The sequence below is a fragment of the Ochotona princeps genome, chromosome 11 (genome assembly GCF_030435755.1).
Source record: "Ochotona princeps isolate mOchPri1 chromosome 11, mOchPri1.hap1, whole genome shotgun sequence".
In the NCBI taxonomy this organism is placed as follows: Eukaryota; Metazoa; Chordata; class Mammalia; order Lagomorpha; family Ochotonidae; genus Ochotona; species Ochotona princeps.
The window spans coordinates 19,897,332-19,912,698 of NC_080842.1; the positions used below are offsets into that span (position 1 = coordinate 19,897,332).

At 43.3% G+C, this 15,367-nt stretch overlaps 1 protein-coding gene and 1 non-coding gene across 3 annotated transcripts in view; one reads left to right on the forward strand and one right to left on the reverse strand.

Annotated features, from left to right (window-relative positions):
• The window catches only part of SLC7A2 (solute carrier family 7 member 2), a 71,000-nt gene extending 59,656 nt beyond the window's left edge, over nucleotides 1-11,344 (forward strand). For both annotated transcript variants that reach the window (XM_058669880.1, XM_058669881.1), the window contains exons 8-12: nucleotides 2,130-2,232; nucleotides 3,322-3,527; nucleotides 9,123-9,289; nucleotides 10,043-10,151; nucleotides 10,900-11,344. In XM_058669880.1, the coding sequence (XP_058525863.1) occupies nucleotides 2,130-2,232; nucleotides 3,322-3,527; nucleotides 9,123-9,289; nucleotides 10,043-10,151; nucleotides 10,900-11,093 (779 nt within the window). In that variant the 3' untranslated portion in view covers nucleotides 11,094-11,344. The remainder of the gene's footprint in view (nucleotides 1-2,129; nucleotides 2,233-3,321; nucleotides 3,528-9,122; nucleotides 9,290-10,042; nucleotides 10,152-10,899) is intronic.
• On the reverse strand, nucleotides 8,012-8,118 carry LOC118760099 (U6 spliceosomal RNA). The gene has a single exon (XR_004996575.1). It is a non-coding gene; the product is annotated as a U6 spliceosomal RNA (small nuclear RNA).
• Nucleotides 11,345-15,367: the final 4,023 nt, after the last annotated feature.

Consider the following 15,367-nt stretch of genomic DNA (forward strand, 5'->3'; position numbering starts at 1 on the left):
TTTTAATCTTTTGGGATTGTAATAAATGTGCAAAGTATTACAGTGGCTTTGCATACCTACATTTCTGATGAATGAATTGATGGACAAAAATTCCACTTTGACACGTTAATTAATAAGTAATTTCTGAAATGCTCATTTGAAAGTAATCACATATTTTCTTTATGTTTGTGTTGTAAATTGAATATTGCTGAAGTATTACAGGGCTTTTGAAAAACTCAATTTTGTTGTTCTTAATTAAGTAGAATAAGTGTCAAAGATAAATTATCTTGACCCTTGAAATCATTGCCCTCAGGGTTAGCTAAGAGATGCTAACATATATATCCTCTCAACCCTGTTAGAAATCTCTTGTTCCTTTCAGCAGTTCTGGGATAAGTTGCCTGTATTGTGGTATATCTTAGTATAAAATACCTTTGTCTAAAACATTTCATGCAAATGATTCCAGAGATTTCGTAGGTTGAATTACCCTAAAAGTACTGTGACAAAAAGCAAAAGATAAACATTAGCAAGTGTTACAGATAAAACAATAAGTACTCTTGGCCGTAGAAATTCACCTCAAAATAATAATTTGGCTGAGGTAGTTGTTGGGATAGTAGAGGATGCTGATGTTTTCATGACGTGTTAACTAGTTTCTTCCAGGTCAGAAGGTGTTTGCCTCAACAGTTTCACTTTGTAAATATTGTATAGTACATCTGGCATGTGTAGGACAAGTCACTTGCTTTAACCAGGCATAAATTCCTACTACTACCATGTAGTGAGGAGAAAATCCAACAGTTCATTCTGGTATTAAAAAGTCCATTAATATTTCTTGACAAAAGGTCACATATTTTATTTAATTTGGTGAAAAATTTATTTTTTTTAATCCAGTGAAAAACATACCCCAAATCCTCTACTTTGTATTCATAATCTTTAAAATGTTATTAACCTTTCCCATTTAGGAAGGTAACTATGATAGAACCCTTTTTAAAATGCTCTGAAATGCTTTTGTTTTTTGTACCTTTATACCTTACTTGGCTTGTTTTTAACTTACATCAGAACTTGTATGCATAGTTGATCGTTTTCTTTGCTCTTGGCTACCTTATTTGGCTATGTTTGATCTTATAAAGCATACTGACATTTTAATAATCTAATGTATACATTTTTATATACTAGCAATAAAGAATTTGCAAAGTAAGCCAGACAGTGCACTTTATGAAACAGTGGGATATTTGTAGAAGGAGAATGATGAGTTGTTTTAGGTGGAAATCTGCCTGTATCTGGAGATTGTAGCTTTACCAAGTTAACCTGTTTTTAAGATGAAGATCTTAGGTCAAGTCGTATAAACTGCTGGGTTTTGGGGGGAGTCAATTATTAGTGAAATATTGCCCATCTTATATGGCTAAGCCTCCTACCCATGGACTTGAGTAATTGAGATCATAGACATAGAAAGTTTGCAGAAAGGATTGGAATATCACACAATGGATTGTGATTTTTTTTCCTTCCTATGATAGAACTGCATGCTAAATTGAGTTAATCCTACCATTGTTTTAATGTTTAAGTAGAGAAAACAACTGCTAAGTATTACCTCACTATTCAGTTCTATAAAATGTGTTTTGTTCTCTGAACATCATTGGGATTTGGTGATGCAGGAGCATAAACAGATCTCTTGTCAACCTTCCTGAAATTTAGAGTTTAAGTCAGAGTAGAATTTAGCCTGTTAGTCGTGAATAACATATTTTATAATATAGACGGATGTTAAAATGATTATGTAACATCTCTAATGAAAGTGCTCTCTTTAAATTTTTATAGTCTTAAAAAAGGAACTAGCCAATATTTCCAGCAGTGTCTATAGATATCAAAGGCTGATATTATGTTAATATTCTCACTTTTGGTCAGGCCCATTGTTTTTTAAACAAAGAACATGTGTTCCGCACATTCTAGAAAATGGAAGGGTTTGGAAGTCTCACTGCCAGTTTGTATGAACAGAAGGACATCTTCTGAACTCTAAGATATGTATTTCCTATACTCTGTTTGACCTGCTGTTACTGGTACCAAAGGGAAAAGGGCCTGTCCCTTGCCCATGCTGTGAAGGTACTGGCTGTGTGGAATTCCACGGCAGGCGGTGACGTCACCTCCTTTTCTTCTCCCTGTAGCTATGATGGCATTTCTGTTTGACCTGAAGGCACTTGTGGACATGATGTCCATCGGCACACTGATGGCCTACTCTCTAGTCGCAGCCTGTGTGCTTATCCTCAGGTAAGTGGCTGTAGAAAGCAGGGAGTACAGGAAGTGGACTGAAGTGTCTCTGCTTTCACAGACACTGTGACCACAAAACATCAGCATAAAAGAGACAGAATTGGTCATTAGAAAAAAATACCCTTTGATCCTTAGATCTACCCACTCTGTGAAAAGTAGTTTCTTATCACGTACTCATATAGATACTAAAAAAAATCCTGTACCTGTACTTTTTGTCTCCATGATGTAATTGGCAAGATTTTATACAAAGATGTCACCAAAGAAGAGCGTACACACACACACACACACCAATAAATGATGTTCATGGAAAAGCTGAAGGAACTAACCTGAGTGTCAGTAGAATGATGAAATAAATGAGGGAACATCATTCAGTGGATTTGTGTATGACACATAAAATGGCATTTAACCCTCTGGAGAAACATGTCAATTTTACAATATGAAGCTATAAAGGGCATCTGAACTTCCTTAATAACTCACAATTTTGCATGAAAAGTCACACACTCACATCTATGTCCAGGTGAATGGTATCAGAATGCTGTTACCTGGCAATGTTATTATGGATGATTGTCATTTTCTTCTGTGTATGTTTGTCAATTTTTTCATTTTGATGGAAAGGAAATGTTGTTTTCCAAAGTAAGTGAAGGCTGTTCAGCAGGACAAGAGGCCATGTTGAGGAGACGGGGAGCAGACCTAGCAGAGGAAAAGGATGAAATAACAGTGATGCCTGGAGTGCAGAGTGGGAGAATGGCTGCAGGGAAGTCTAGAGAAGTGGCAGGAGGTGATGTCAGAGAGTTAGGCTGTGAGGAGGCCTGTGTCAGCGCAGCTGAAGGAATACCTTACTCTGTAGCTGATATTTAACCAGTTTCCTTGCTGTTTTTGTAAGCTCTGTTTCTCTTGAATACTCATGCTGTTCAAAATTTAAACATCCTGATGCATCTAGTCTATAGTGAGGTGACTACCAGAGGAAATTTGAAGTTGCTGCAGGTTCCTAATTGAAAAGATCTGCTGGTTCAGCCAAATCAGGGATTGGGCCATGAGAGTGTCTGTTGTTTTTCGGGGAGTTAACAGCACATCCTGCTTTGGTGATAGGTACCAGCCTGGCTTATGTTACGAACAGCCCAAATACTCTCCTGAGAGAGACGGTCTGGGATCCTGTGCCAGTGCAGCCTCGAAAAGCGAATCCCAGGTCACCATGCTGCAAAGACACGGCTTTAGCCTGCGGACCATCTACAGTCCTTCTGCTCTGCCCACGCGACAGTCCGCATCTCTTGTAAGCTTTCTGGTCGGATTCCTGGGTAAGTGTTCCCTGTGCACATGGTAAACATCCAGCGTGTGAGACAGCCACTGTGACATGAGAGAGGACACTTTTCTGTGGGATATAGTAACAGCCAGCCTGAACCCTGAAGAGTCACTAGAATTTGAATTCACCTTCATCTTAGTTAGAGAAAGTCAGCACATCTTCATAACTGAAGAAGAAAGGAAATTCCCTAATATGCATGTAGCAGAAGTGCAAACTGGCACATTCCATTAAGAGGCTGAGAGAAATCTCCCCTCCACTGATTTACCCCCAGATGCGCATAGTAGCCCAGGTGGAGACAGACTGAAGTCAGGAGCAAGGATCTCAGTGTGGCTCTCCATGTGGGTGGCAGGCACACAACTCCTTCAGCATCCTGGGTGTATAGTAACTGGGATGAGGACTAAACCCCAGTACTCTGCTATGGGAGGCAGGCATCCTAAGCTGCATCTCAGTCACCAGGCTGAATGCCTGCTGCCCTCGGTGCAGAGCATCCTCTGTGTGCCAGGTACTCTGCTGAGGAAACCAGAAGAGAAGACTCACTCTCCTGCGAGTCTGTGGTACAGGACAGTTGGGATTGGGAAGGACATTTTCTCTTAGCGCAAATAGAACAGGTGCTCATGCAGGCTGTCATTCTCTACAGTAGAAAAGATCTGCAACTTTTTTTGCATTAACAATTCATGTTGACAGCATGATGTCGATTGACTTGCCCTTTGTCTCTTGCAGTAGGGGAAATACCCACCTCTGAGAACATCCCATCCATTGGTGTAATTTCATCTAAGAGCAGCTAATCTAAGAGCAAACACAGGTGGTTTATGGCACACAAAGCAAGATGGCAGCACCAAGAGGAGAAGTCAGCTTCTAGGAGGAGATAGTGATGAATGAGCAGTGTTTCACAAATCAGTGACGTCATTTGTCCTTTCCACAATGAACAGGAGAAAGCAGAAAAGCTCAGTGTTTGGCAAAATGTGACATAAATAACTTGATGTTATACCTCAGTAGACTTTTAAAAAAATATTTAGGGGCCAGAGCTGTGGTGTAGCAGATAAAGCTGCAGCCCATTATACTTGCATCCTGTGTGGGGGCCAATTGGAAACCCTGCTGTTCCACTTCTGATCTTAGCTACCTTCCAGTGTGCCCAGGTAGGCAGCTGAGGACAGTCCAGGTGCTTGGGCCTAGTGGAAAACAGGGAAGAGGCTCATAGTCCTGGGTTCATCCTGGCCCACCTCCAGCTGTTAAGGAATCTGGGGAGTGATCCAGCAGATGGGAAACTTTCTCTCTCTCTCTCTCTCTGTCACTTACTCTGCCATTCAAATAAATAATTTTTTTCTTTTATAAACATTAATTATTTTTATGATTTTTACATAGTTGATTAGGGTGATAAGGGTCAAGGGCTACAGGAAGGTGGGTGAGATCACCGTTTCCACATTCGCTTTTTTTCCTTCTTATATGTTGGGGAAGTGGGGAGACAAGGAGAAGCCATGCTCAGCCTCCCAAACACCTCTGCATCCTGGGATGCAGGGCAGCCACCCAACACCACCCGAGTCCCCAATGTGGGGCATGCTCTGAGGGTCCTGCTCATGAGTTTTTGATAATTACAGTTCTGAATTACTGCTGATCTCGCCACTCCAAGCACAATGAAATCTCCAGAATCCACTAGTTGACATACTTCACCTTAGAGTCTTTGCCCATTTATTCACTGACAACACTTTGGTAGTTGATTTGTTCTGTCCTCCATCCTCTGTTATGGTACCAGGTGTCCTCTGCAGACTCCAATGTACTGCCATATCCTCTATGTGCACCTGAATATGCTGTCCACTGCTCCTTCTAAGCCACCGAGAAGGCCCCGCTCTGACACATGCACTCCACGGTCAGACCATGGAACCTACAATTCTTTCCATGTTTGGTGTTCTGAGCACAGCAATTCAGTTGGGGGTATCCCCATAGAAACTTCATCTGAGGGGTATCCCAGCCCTGATTCTTATGTGTGTTTGCCAACACAGGATGTGGCACAGTCTGTCACCCCAATCAGTTTATGCACATGCTGGTGGTTGCAATTGCTGGGTCAGTTCTGTCTCTAGCCCTGTCTTTTACACAAACTAATCGGTGTTACAGACCACCCTGATCCTGCCCACCACACACTTGACCCTCATGCAAACCAGTGGGAGCTGCAGCCTAGTTGGAGCAACCCATAATAACCTCACCAGGCCCTCCCCCTGCACTGGTTCCCATGCTTGCCAGTATGTACAGCAGACTGGTTTAGTCTGTGCAAAATCAAATTCAGCTCTCATGCATGTTAATGGGCACTGAACCCAATCAGCCACACTATCCAATCCACATACCTGTTGCTGGGTGCCACTCTCTGTCTAGTCATGCCTGCCCCAACCTGGTTCTCATGCTCACCAGTCAGAGATGCAACCCAAAAGGGAAGTGCCCACAATTTCCCTGCTGGGCCCACTCCCAGATCTTGCACTCTCTAGGTGGTTCTACAGTTTAACATGACAGAATTTGCCTCCTGTGCCAGCTGATGCTATGGCAAAGCCCACCAACACCCACTCTGGCCATGCATGCACCAGTAGGAACAGTCAGCCCTGCTTGGCTTTCCCCTGATCCACCTCACATGAGGACCACAGGTGTTATAGCCCTGCCCGGCCTGAACTGCCACCATCCCAACTCTCACACTCACCAGTGGGAATAGTGGCCCAGCAGGAGAGCCCCATGCAGCTCCCCTACTGGGTTTACTCCTCCCCCTCTGGGTCTCAAATGTGCTGGTTGGGTGCTGTGGCTCAGTCTGGCATGGCTCACCTTACCTTGACATTTGCTAGTGGGTGTTGTAGCCAGGCTGGGCCTGGACTACCCCCAATTCCAACTCATGCTGTTGGAGGCTAGGGCCTAGCCCAGCCTAGCCGGCTATCAGTCTTGACCCTTATGTGAACTGGTTTGTGTTGTGATGCAGCCTGGCCTGATGCATACTCCACTCTGGTACTAGGATTGGCTAGCAGGTGATATGAACTGGCCCAGCCTGGTTCACCGCCAACTTGCACAAATATATGCTGGAGGGTACTGTTCTTTGGCCTGGTCCAGGCTGCTACCTAGTGAAGTTAATGTGCTCACCAGAAGAGACTGTGTCCTGACAGAGGAGTTCCCCAAGCTCCTCCATCAGAACCTCTCCCAGTGCCTGATTTCACGACCACTGGTGGGTTCATGGGCCAGGCCTACTTAGTCTACCTCTGTCCTAACAAGAACAGTGGACTTTCCTGACGGTCCTTCACCCATTCAGGGTTTTACTGTTGGATGTTACAGCCCAGCCAAGCCTGGCCCACACACAGACACAGCTCACACATGGCTCAGTAGTGGCAAATACCTAACCCAGCCCAGCCTGTCCTATACCAACCTGGGTCTCATGAGTACCAGTGGGTGCGAGAGTCTGGCCCAGTATGGCACACCCCAGACCCAGCCCATACTTGTGCCAGAGAAACACTGCAGCCATGTCCAGACCAGATAGCAGGCGCCCTCCAACCCTCGAGCTCACCAGTGGGAACCACAGCCTAGCCACGGCATCCCCTTGCTCCCCGACCAGGCCTTTTCTCAGCCACAGATCTCAAGCATGCCAGTGGTTGCTCTGACCCAGCTTGGCATAGTCCCTCACCTGTCTTGGCCTTTGCCTTTGGATGCTGTGACCTGGCCTGACCTGGCCTGCCCCCAATCCCAACTCTCACAGCCTGGTCCTATTCAGGTTGCTCCCATCCCTGGCTCATGCAAACCGATAGACTTGACAGCCTAGGCCAGCATGACCTGTGCTCTAGCCTGACTTCTGCACTTACCAGTGAACTAAGGTTTGCTTGGCCCTGCCCAGTTAGCCCCCTTCCAAAACCAACTCACATATTGGCCAACAGTTGGAGCCAGCTTGCCTGGTTTGCCCAACCCCAGGCCTGGACCACATGGTCACCAGTGGGAGCTATGAACCACTAGGGGAGTTTCCCAAGTTCCTTCACTAGGCCTACTCCCAGACCCAGATCTCATGCATGCCAGAGAGTGCTAGGCCCTTGCTTGGCATAGCCTGCTTCTTCATCTTGGCCTAGTATGGGCTGGTGAATGTTGCTGTTTGGCCCACCCCACATCCTGGTTTAGGATGCACATGCAGGTGCTGCAGTCTGGACCTGCCCAGCCTATTTTTGGCCCCAGGACCTGTGAGTGTTGGCAGGTTCCATGGTCACACCTGACTCAGTCCATCACCACCCCAACTCTTAAGCTAACCAGCAGCACTTAAATTTTCACAGGGTTTGGCCCACTTATCTCCCTCAGAACCTGGTTCTCTTGTATGCTGGTTGGTGTCCTGCCTAATGTGACCCATCCCCTGTTCTGACATTCAGTCAGGTACTGGAATCTAGTCCTACCAGAAAGGCCGCTAGGCCTAGCTTTTTTGTTTTGTTTTGTTTTGTTTTGTTTTGTTTTGTTTTGTTATGCTTTGTTTTGCTTTGTTTTTTTAATATGGAATGCTTCACAAATCTGTGCGTCATCCTTGCACAGGGGCCATGCTAATCTTCTCTGTATCGTTCCAATTTTAGTATATGTGCTGCCGAAGCAAGCACCAGGCCTAGTTTTTGTGTGGACTGGCATGTGGTGGTCAGCAATGTTCCATGCTAACAGCACCAACTCAGGATTCCCATGTGGGCTTGGTGCATGAGTCTGACTAATACAGATCTTCGGTCTTGCTCCTCCAAACTACCACGTCTCAGTCGCCTCACTTACCTGAAAGTATAGTGGTCCTGTTATTACGAATCCCTTAGGATTCATTCCTCACCGGCATATACTGTGGCCTTATTGATGGGTGTCCTTTGGCAGTCATTCCAGACCCCCAAGACCCAGAGCTTGCCTCTGGGGAGCTAGGATCCCCAGCAGGAAGCCTGGCTCAGCCTGTGACTGGGAGATTCAGATACCCACACCTCTGAGCAGACTTACCTGGACTCCACCCACCAACATGGTGGCAGTGGGCAGAGTCATGATCCTGAGCATGCCCAGAGCCATCCGAGATCCGCCTGCAGCATGATTGCTGTGGCGGAGGAAATTCTCAGACCTCGGGCTTGGAGAAGCTCAGGATTCACCCACCGTTTGGCAGTGGTGGACAGAGAGCTAGGCTCCCCAGCAGAAGCCTGGCTTGGTACGAGTTCTCCCAGCCACAGCTAGGTGGCCAGGAGATTCAGACAGCCACACCTCTGAGCCAAATAAATAAATTTTTAAAAATTGTTTTCAAAAGCAAAAAGACAGACTGACATGTGGACAGAAAAAGGGAGAGAAGGAGATCTTCCATCCTCTGGTTCACTCCTCAAATGCTTGCAAAAGCCAGGGTTAGGCCAAGCAAAAGACCAGAGTTAAGATCTCTGTCCAGATCATCCACATAGGTGGCAGAGACCCAAGTACTGGTCCCATTCCCTGCTGCCTCCCAGGGTGCACTTTTACAGGAACAGAACCAGGACTCACATTCAGGCACTCTGAGGTGGGATGCAAGAATCCCACATGGTACCTCCCCGAAGCAGCTACTTGGTCCCACAGAATGTGTGACACGTGTTCTTGACCTACCTCATCCCTTTTGCAGCTTTTCTCATCTTGGGCCTGAGCATTCTGACCACTTACGGAGTCCGTGCCATCGTGGAGCTGGAAGCCTGGAGCCTTGCTCTTCTCGTGTTGTTTCTTGTTCTCAGCGTGGCCATCGTTCTCATCATTTGGAAGCAGCCCCAGAGTCAGCAGAAAGTCGCCTTTATGGTATGTGTGAGGAGGCTTGAGTACCCTCAGTGCAGTGTGCTGTGCACCCTGTCTCTCTGTGTGAATTTTGTCTGTGGTTTCTTTAAAATGAGAGTTTCTGACAAAGTTCAGCCAGTGAGCAAGTGTGTCCGAGCTCCCCGAGAGGTTTCTTGAAGTTTCAGCCTCATCACTTCATTAAATGTCTTTGTGCCTTTTTCAAAAACTTGAGTATGCTACATCACAATATTGTGTGTTCACATGATACTGAACAAATTTCTCATTAGTCCATAATTTTAAAATATGCTAAAAACAATTAGTAAGCCTTTATGAGGCTGTGCTCCCATCTTAAGCCCTTGTTCTGCATAGTGGAGCATCCCTGTCCCATTTAAGCTCAGAGCAGGTTCCAGCTGGAAGAGAGTAGTCTGGCAGTGAACTTCCAGGTTATCATTGCTGTCCAGTCTGTTAGTGTCTGGACCACAGCAGTGTCATCTAAATGAATTCCTAAAACCAATTGTATCCTGAGGGTGATGCAGCTGCCAGCAGCTTTGATTAACACCCTGATGTTCTGAGTTTCAGTTAATATCCTAATGTCTGATTCTCCTGTTGGTATTCTCCAGCAGACTGGCTTTTATTCAGATTGTCCTTTTTGTGAGAATATAACCTTCCTGACATCACAAGGAAGTATAGATGTCAAATCAGTTGCCACCATGTTGAAGTAATTTCAGGAATCTGTTCTCAAAATAGGAATGCATTCAAATGGGTTTTCTCTCTTAGGTCCCCTGCTTGCCATTTTTGCCAGCGTTCAGCATCTTGGTGAACATATACTTGATGGTGCAGCTCAGTGCGGACACTTGGGTGCGATTCAGCATATGGATGGCTCTGGGTAGGTCTTCCCACGTTTGCAGCTTGCTGAAATGGGCTCCCCGCAGTCTCTTTCTTATGCTGCTGTTCTGTGTCTAATGCACACTCTCCACATACTGGAAATAAAGGCCTTTTTTTCTTTTTCAATTTCCTCCTTTCCCATTTCTTAGAGCATCCCATTGCTTGCTTTTCCAAATGTTTTCAGATATCTTTTAAAATTAGAATATCTCATTATCCCTGTAGAAGCATGTATGTTCTGTTTTCTGCAAGTTATGAGGAAGAAAAGCGAAGCTCAGGAAAATCCACTTCACAGCGACTCAAACCTTTTCACCAGTTTTCTGAAATAGAACATTCTGCCTACATGTGGCATGACTGTCAATAAACTTTAGGCGCAAGACCTGCTTCTTCTGCCCATTAACCCTTTGTTCACACAGAGCATGCTTTCCTGATTATTTTACCATGTCTCTTGTTCTCTACCACTTGATGTTCATACTGTGACATTGAATTTTGTATCTATAATTTTCCCCAGATAAGCATCATCTAAGAGATATCTATTATACAAGAAAAATGAATTCTTAAAGTTTGTGTAAAATGACATGCATATTCTACAGGAATGATATTTATCAAGATATCCTCTCTATCTTGTATTTGCATTCCTTTCCTCTAACGTATCACAGAAAGAGGGGGGAATTCTGTTGAGTTCTATGTTAAACTTTCTATGTTCAGACTTTTCCTGACACATCTAAAACACTGATTTTTGCCCCCCAAAGGTTTCCTGATTTATTTTGCTTATGGCATTCGTCACAGCCTGGAGGGAAATCCAAGGGATGAAGAGGATGATGAAGGTGCTTATTCAGACAACGTGAAAGCCACGGAAGAAAAATCTGCTGTTCAAGCAAATGAGCATCACCCAAGACACCTCAGTCTACCTTTCATATTCCATGAAAAGACGAGCGAGTGCTAATGGCCCTGGAAGCAGGGCTGCTCCACAGTCCTACCACACATGCCCTCTGTTGAGTTAACCACATCAGGGGTCATCATGGGGTTTGCTGCATACATAGTTCCCCCTGATTTATACTTGCTCCTCTGAGTAGCATCTCTTCAGATGGTGAATTATGTGCTGGGGAAACTTCCTGAGCCCTCTCCTCAGTGCTGGATAAGCTCCAAAACAGTGGGAATATGTAAAAGATAGTGTGTGTGTGTGTGTGTGTGTGTGTGTGTGTGTGTGTGTGTTTCAGAACATGAACTTTAAAAGTGAGTTGCTGTCGTATTGCTTTTGCATTGCATTCTCCCAGTGTTGTCTTTGTTTGGTGGTAGATATGCACATCCTAAAACAGAGGTAAATCACTGAATAGAAAGTATTTTGTATGTACCCTTGTGTGGTTGGGGAAGGAATGCTTGCTTCTTATTAGGCCTTATAAGCGTCAATTTAGAGCTTGCTGAAAATGCAGTTCCCTGTCTGGTGTCCGTCAACTGTCAGAGGCAGAGGGTGGATGGAAATGAGCCTCTTCTGTTGGCAGTAAATGCCAGCAGTCGGCTTTGTACAGAGTTGCTTCCTAGGAAGTGTGACAGCCTGTGCCAGTTTGAGCCAATGGGACTGTTGGCTTCTGGATCACACAGTATAGAACAACATTCAGTGTCACTCATTGGCATCCCTTTGAACTCTCCTTTTTGAGAGCAGTAGCCCTTAAATATATGGCCTGCTGGGAAGGATGTACCCACTGTACAGCCCATTGCTGGCTTACAGAAGAGCTGTGATCTAGTTGGGACATGCGAGCTAGAAAGGGAGGGGATCCCCACAGCCTAGAACTCATGTAAGTGGCAATGATGTATGTATGTTTGAAGATTTAAGAAATGCTTGGATAATGGACACCAAGCATGCTGTTTTGAAGTCACCCAGAATAAGCCAGTGCAATCTACCAGATGGCACAGTTGATGGTAAGATTTATACTTTTCCCCATGACTTAGTAACTCATCCCTTTAGTGTTTTGACCTCTTAAGACAGAATTCACTCCTTTGTTTTTGTCTTATTTTTCTTGTCCTGGTTTTGCAATACACAAAAGAGGATAAGGTGGAGAAATTATAAGAAGAAAGTATTCTTCTATTCTGATATTAAAGTGCCTGTTCAAATGTTGAATGGCCTTTGGCCTAATTCAAAAATGTTTTGGCTCCAGTTTGCTTGGGAATTTTTCTTTTGGAAACATTTAGGTTTTTTTTTCCTCCCTCATCCCGTAAATTGTTTAGCACTTTCTGTTTCACTTGCTTTTAAATGACCATACTGAATTTATTAATATTAGCACAAATATTCTGCAATAACCCAGAACAATTGGGAAATAATAATTTTTTTTTTCTTGAAAACATGATTATTTAAAACCTTAAGCTAAAAGCATAATCAAATCTACATAAACCCAGTAATCTTTGTATATAGAGTAAAAATAGTTTCATATGTAAGATTCTCTAATTGCTATATGTTACTATGGAGTTCTCTCTAAGAGCAGATTATTTATCTTTATGGTGTTTTGCTTCTAATGGATTTGCTTTTGTTCTTCAGATGAAGCCAGAGCTAAGGCATTCACATGTGGTGAGTAGGATAGGATAGGATAGGGTAGGGTAGGATACCAGGGTGAATGTTCCAGACATACCTGATGACCTGTGTAATGCAAAGACAAGGAAAAACCAGTACTTCTGAGAGCTTGGGTATTTTGTTGATGTATTGGAAGGCAGATTGTGCTTGTTTTGTTAAAGCAGCCAAGAGTTTAAAGTGATTAGGCTGTCAAATCAGCAGGTGGAATGCCTGGGCTTCCCACTGTTCGCGTGACAGCATCCCTGGCATACAACTCGTTACGACATTCCACACTTTCCAAGGTGCACATAGTGAGACCTGAAGCTCAAAACTCTCAGACAAGCTGCTGTTTTTACTGGAGGGTGCAGAGTTGGATAAGCCAGGGGCGAGATACCTGTGTAAGAATCGGAGGTGTGATCTGCTGATATCACAGTACCCTGGGGACTCCTCTGAGTCTAATCAACAAGGAATAGACCCCTCACAGGAAACAGAATGTTTACTGTAACAAAATCAAGAGATTTCTGTAGAACATAATAGGCAGCTAAAGTTGCTATGCCCACTGTGTTCAGTTAGGACAGAATTTTGATAAAAAGGATTTTCCACCTTGAAACACTTTGGAAACAAATATCCACGAAAAAAATGCTTTGTTGGTCAGTGTACTTTTCTGTGAATACCCGAATGGATGCGTTGTGTCTGTATGTAAACAGACAACTTTGTGCAGGATGAGTGTATATATTCATTTTCATACTGTGTGCATATATTTCAGATGCCAGTATGCAGGAAAGTTGGGTTTATGATGGGCTTTGGTGTATCATTATGTAGATAAAAAACCCAACTGATAGAAATGAAAATCAATGTTGTATATTGGTAGACACGCTGATATACGATTTTAGGTTTAAAACTTACATATATTTTTTCTATAGATAGATTCTTTAAGAAATATTTATCATGTTTCTACTATGAAATCACTAAACTCTAGTACATTGTAACAGGTGCTTTATAACTGAGTGGAGTAAGGGTAGAGGGCAGGAGGCCACTCCTGCCTGCTTGTTTGTGTTGTACATTTTCTGACACACCTGTCGTAGTGTGTTAGTAAAAGCCAGAACTCCCATTTGAATCTAATCCTTTGAACAAAATTTTGTTTTCATTTTCTTTGGATTCCCAAAAGATTTCATATCAGTTTGATCAGTAGTTTCACTTTTACATAAACTCTTCTCCAGAAATTAAAACAATGTATATGTGTTCTCACTGATTGTGTAAAAGCAACTTGAATCGCTTTCTTCTTTTACACCAGGAGATGTGTCAGTATTTTCATTGAGAAATTATAATATCACCTCAGTTTTTTACTCTTAAATGATTTGTGAAGTGCCGTATAAAGGCCATGCCAGCTCTACATTTACAATAGAGTTAGTTTGCAAACTCAAGATTCAGAACTATTTCTGGCAAAAATTCATATTAGAATATTTGACCTACACCAAAATAGAGATTTTTTTTTTGCCTAATCACATTTTCTCTGGATTTGAGCATTAAGAAAAATTTAAAATTAAGAAAAAGCATTAAGATAAATACATCAGTTGAAATATGTATACTTTAAAAAAATTTAAGCACTTGTCTAAATAGTGTCTAAGTCTTGGGAGCTGTCAGGTTGCTATTAAATTCTTTTTAATAAACCACTTTGAATTAGAATTTGTTTCACCAAATTTTTTTCTACCTGTATTTGAATGCTTGTTAGCAGGCAGAACCAAGAGAAATGATCCTGCTCCATGCTTATGGGGGCAGAGAAGGCTGGCAAGATTCTCTCCTGAATCAGGGTAGAGTCCAGAGTTAGCAGTGTAAGAGGTGATGCCCAGGCCCGCCTCCTGCTCCCGGGCTGGTGCTCATGGCTCCTCCTGTGCTTTGCTTGAGCATCAGCTAACATCCAAAATACAAGCACTTCAGACTGCAAAACAATGTGCAGTGGATTTTTAAAACTCAAGATCTGTGTGATGTGGTGGGAGAACAGGTGATAAAGTTGTATTTTGCTAGTGCCAACACAGTGCCTTCTCTGTTCTGTTTCTGCTTTATATAATTCTCTAATGTGTCCTTAACTCTTAAGAGGAGAAATATGACGTTGATGTAAAAACACCAGCAAGGTCATTTTTGAGTCATGTACAAGTGAAAAAAAAAAAAAAAGGTTGTGTGGCTCCATTGTTTAACTGAGTGTTTCTGTTGTTCATTATATAATTATATTTAAACACTTTAGCTTTGAAGGTTTTGGATTTTGAGAGGCTTCAAGTGGTATTGTGACTGTTTTTGTAATGTCCGTTGTTGTTTATATATACTGTTTAGTCTCGTTGATTTCAAATGCATTTTGTTAAAGCTCAATCCAATTGGTAATACTTTTTGCTGGGAGCACTAAACTTATTCACCATGTCTGAATGTCTGAAGCTGTTGCCACGACCCCTGGGCCTTAAAGAGTCTTTGCTGGACCCTGTCAGCCCTGTGGAGATCCTAACCAGGACTCCAGGCTGATTCCAGGGTCAGGCAACTAGCGATGTGAGAGCAGCTCTAGCTATCCCTGGTGGGAGGGTCTTAGGATGACAGGGTGGGATACTGCTTGAAGGACTTCAGATGAGAGTAAGGTGGTTTGGGGTTCTGGATTTCTGGTCTGACTATCATGAGTTTTGTAAAATGAA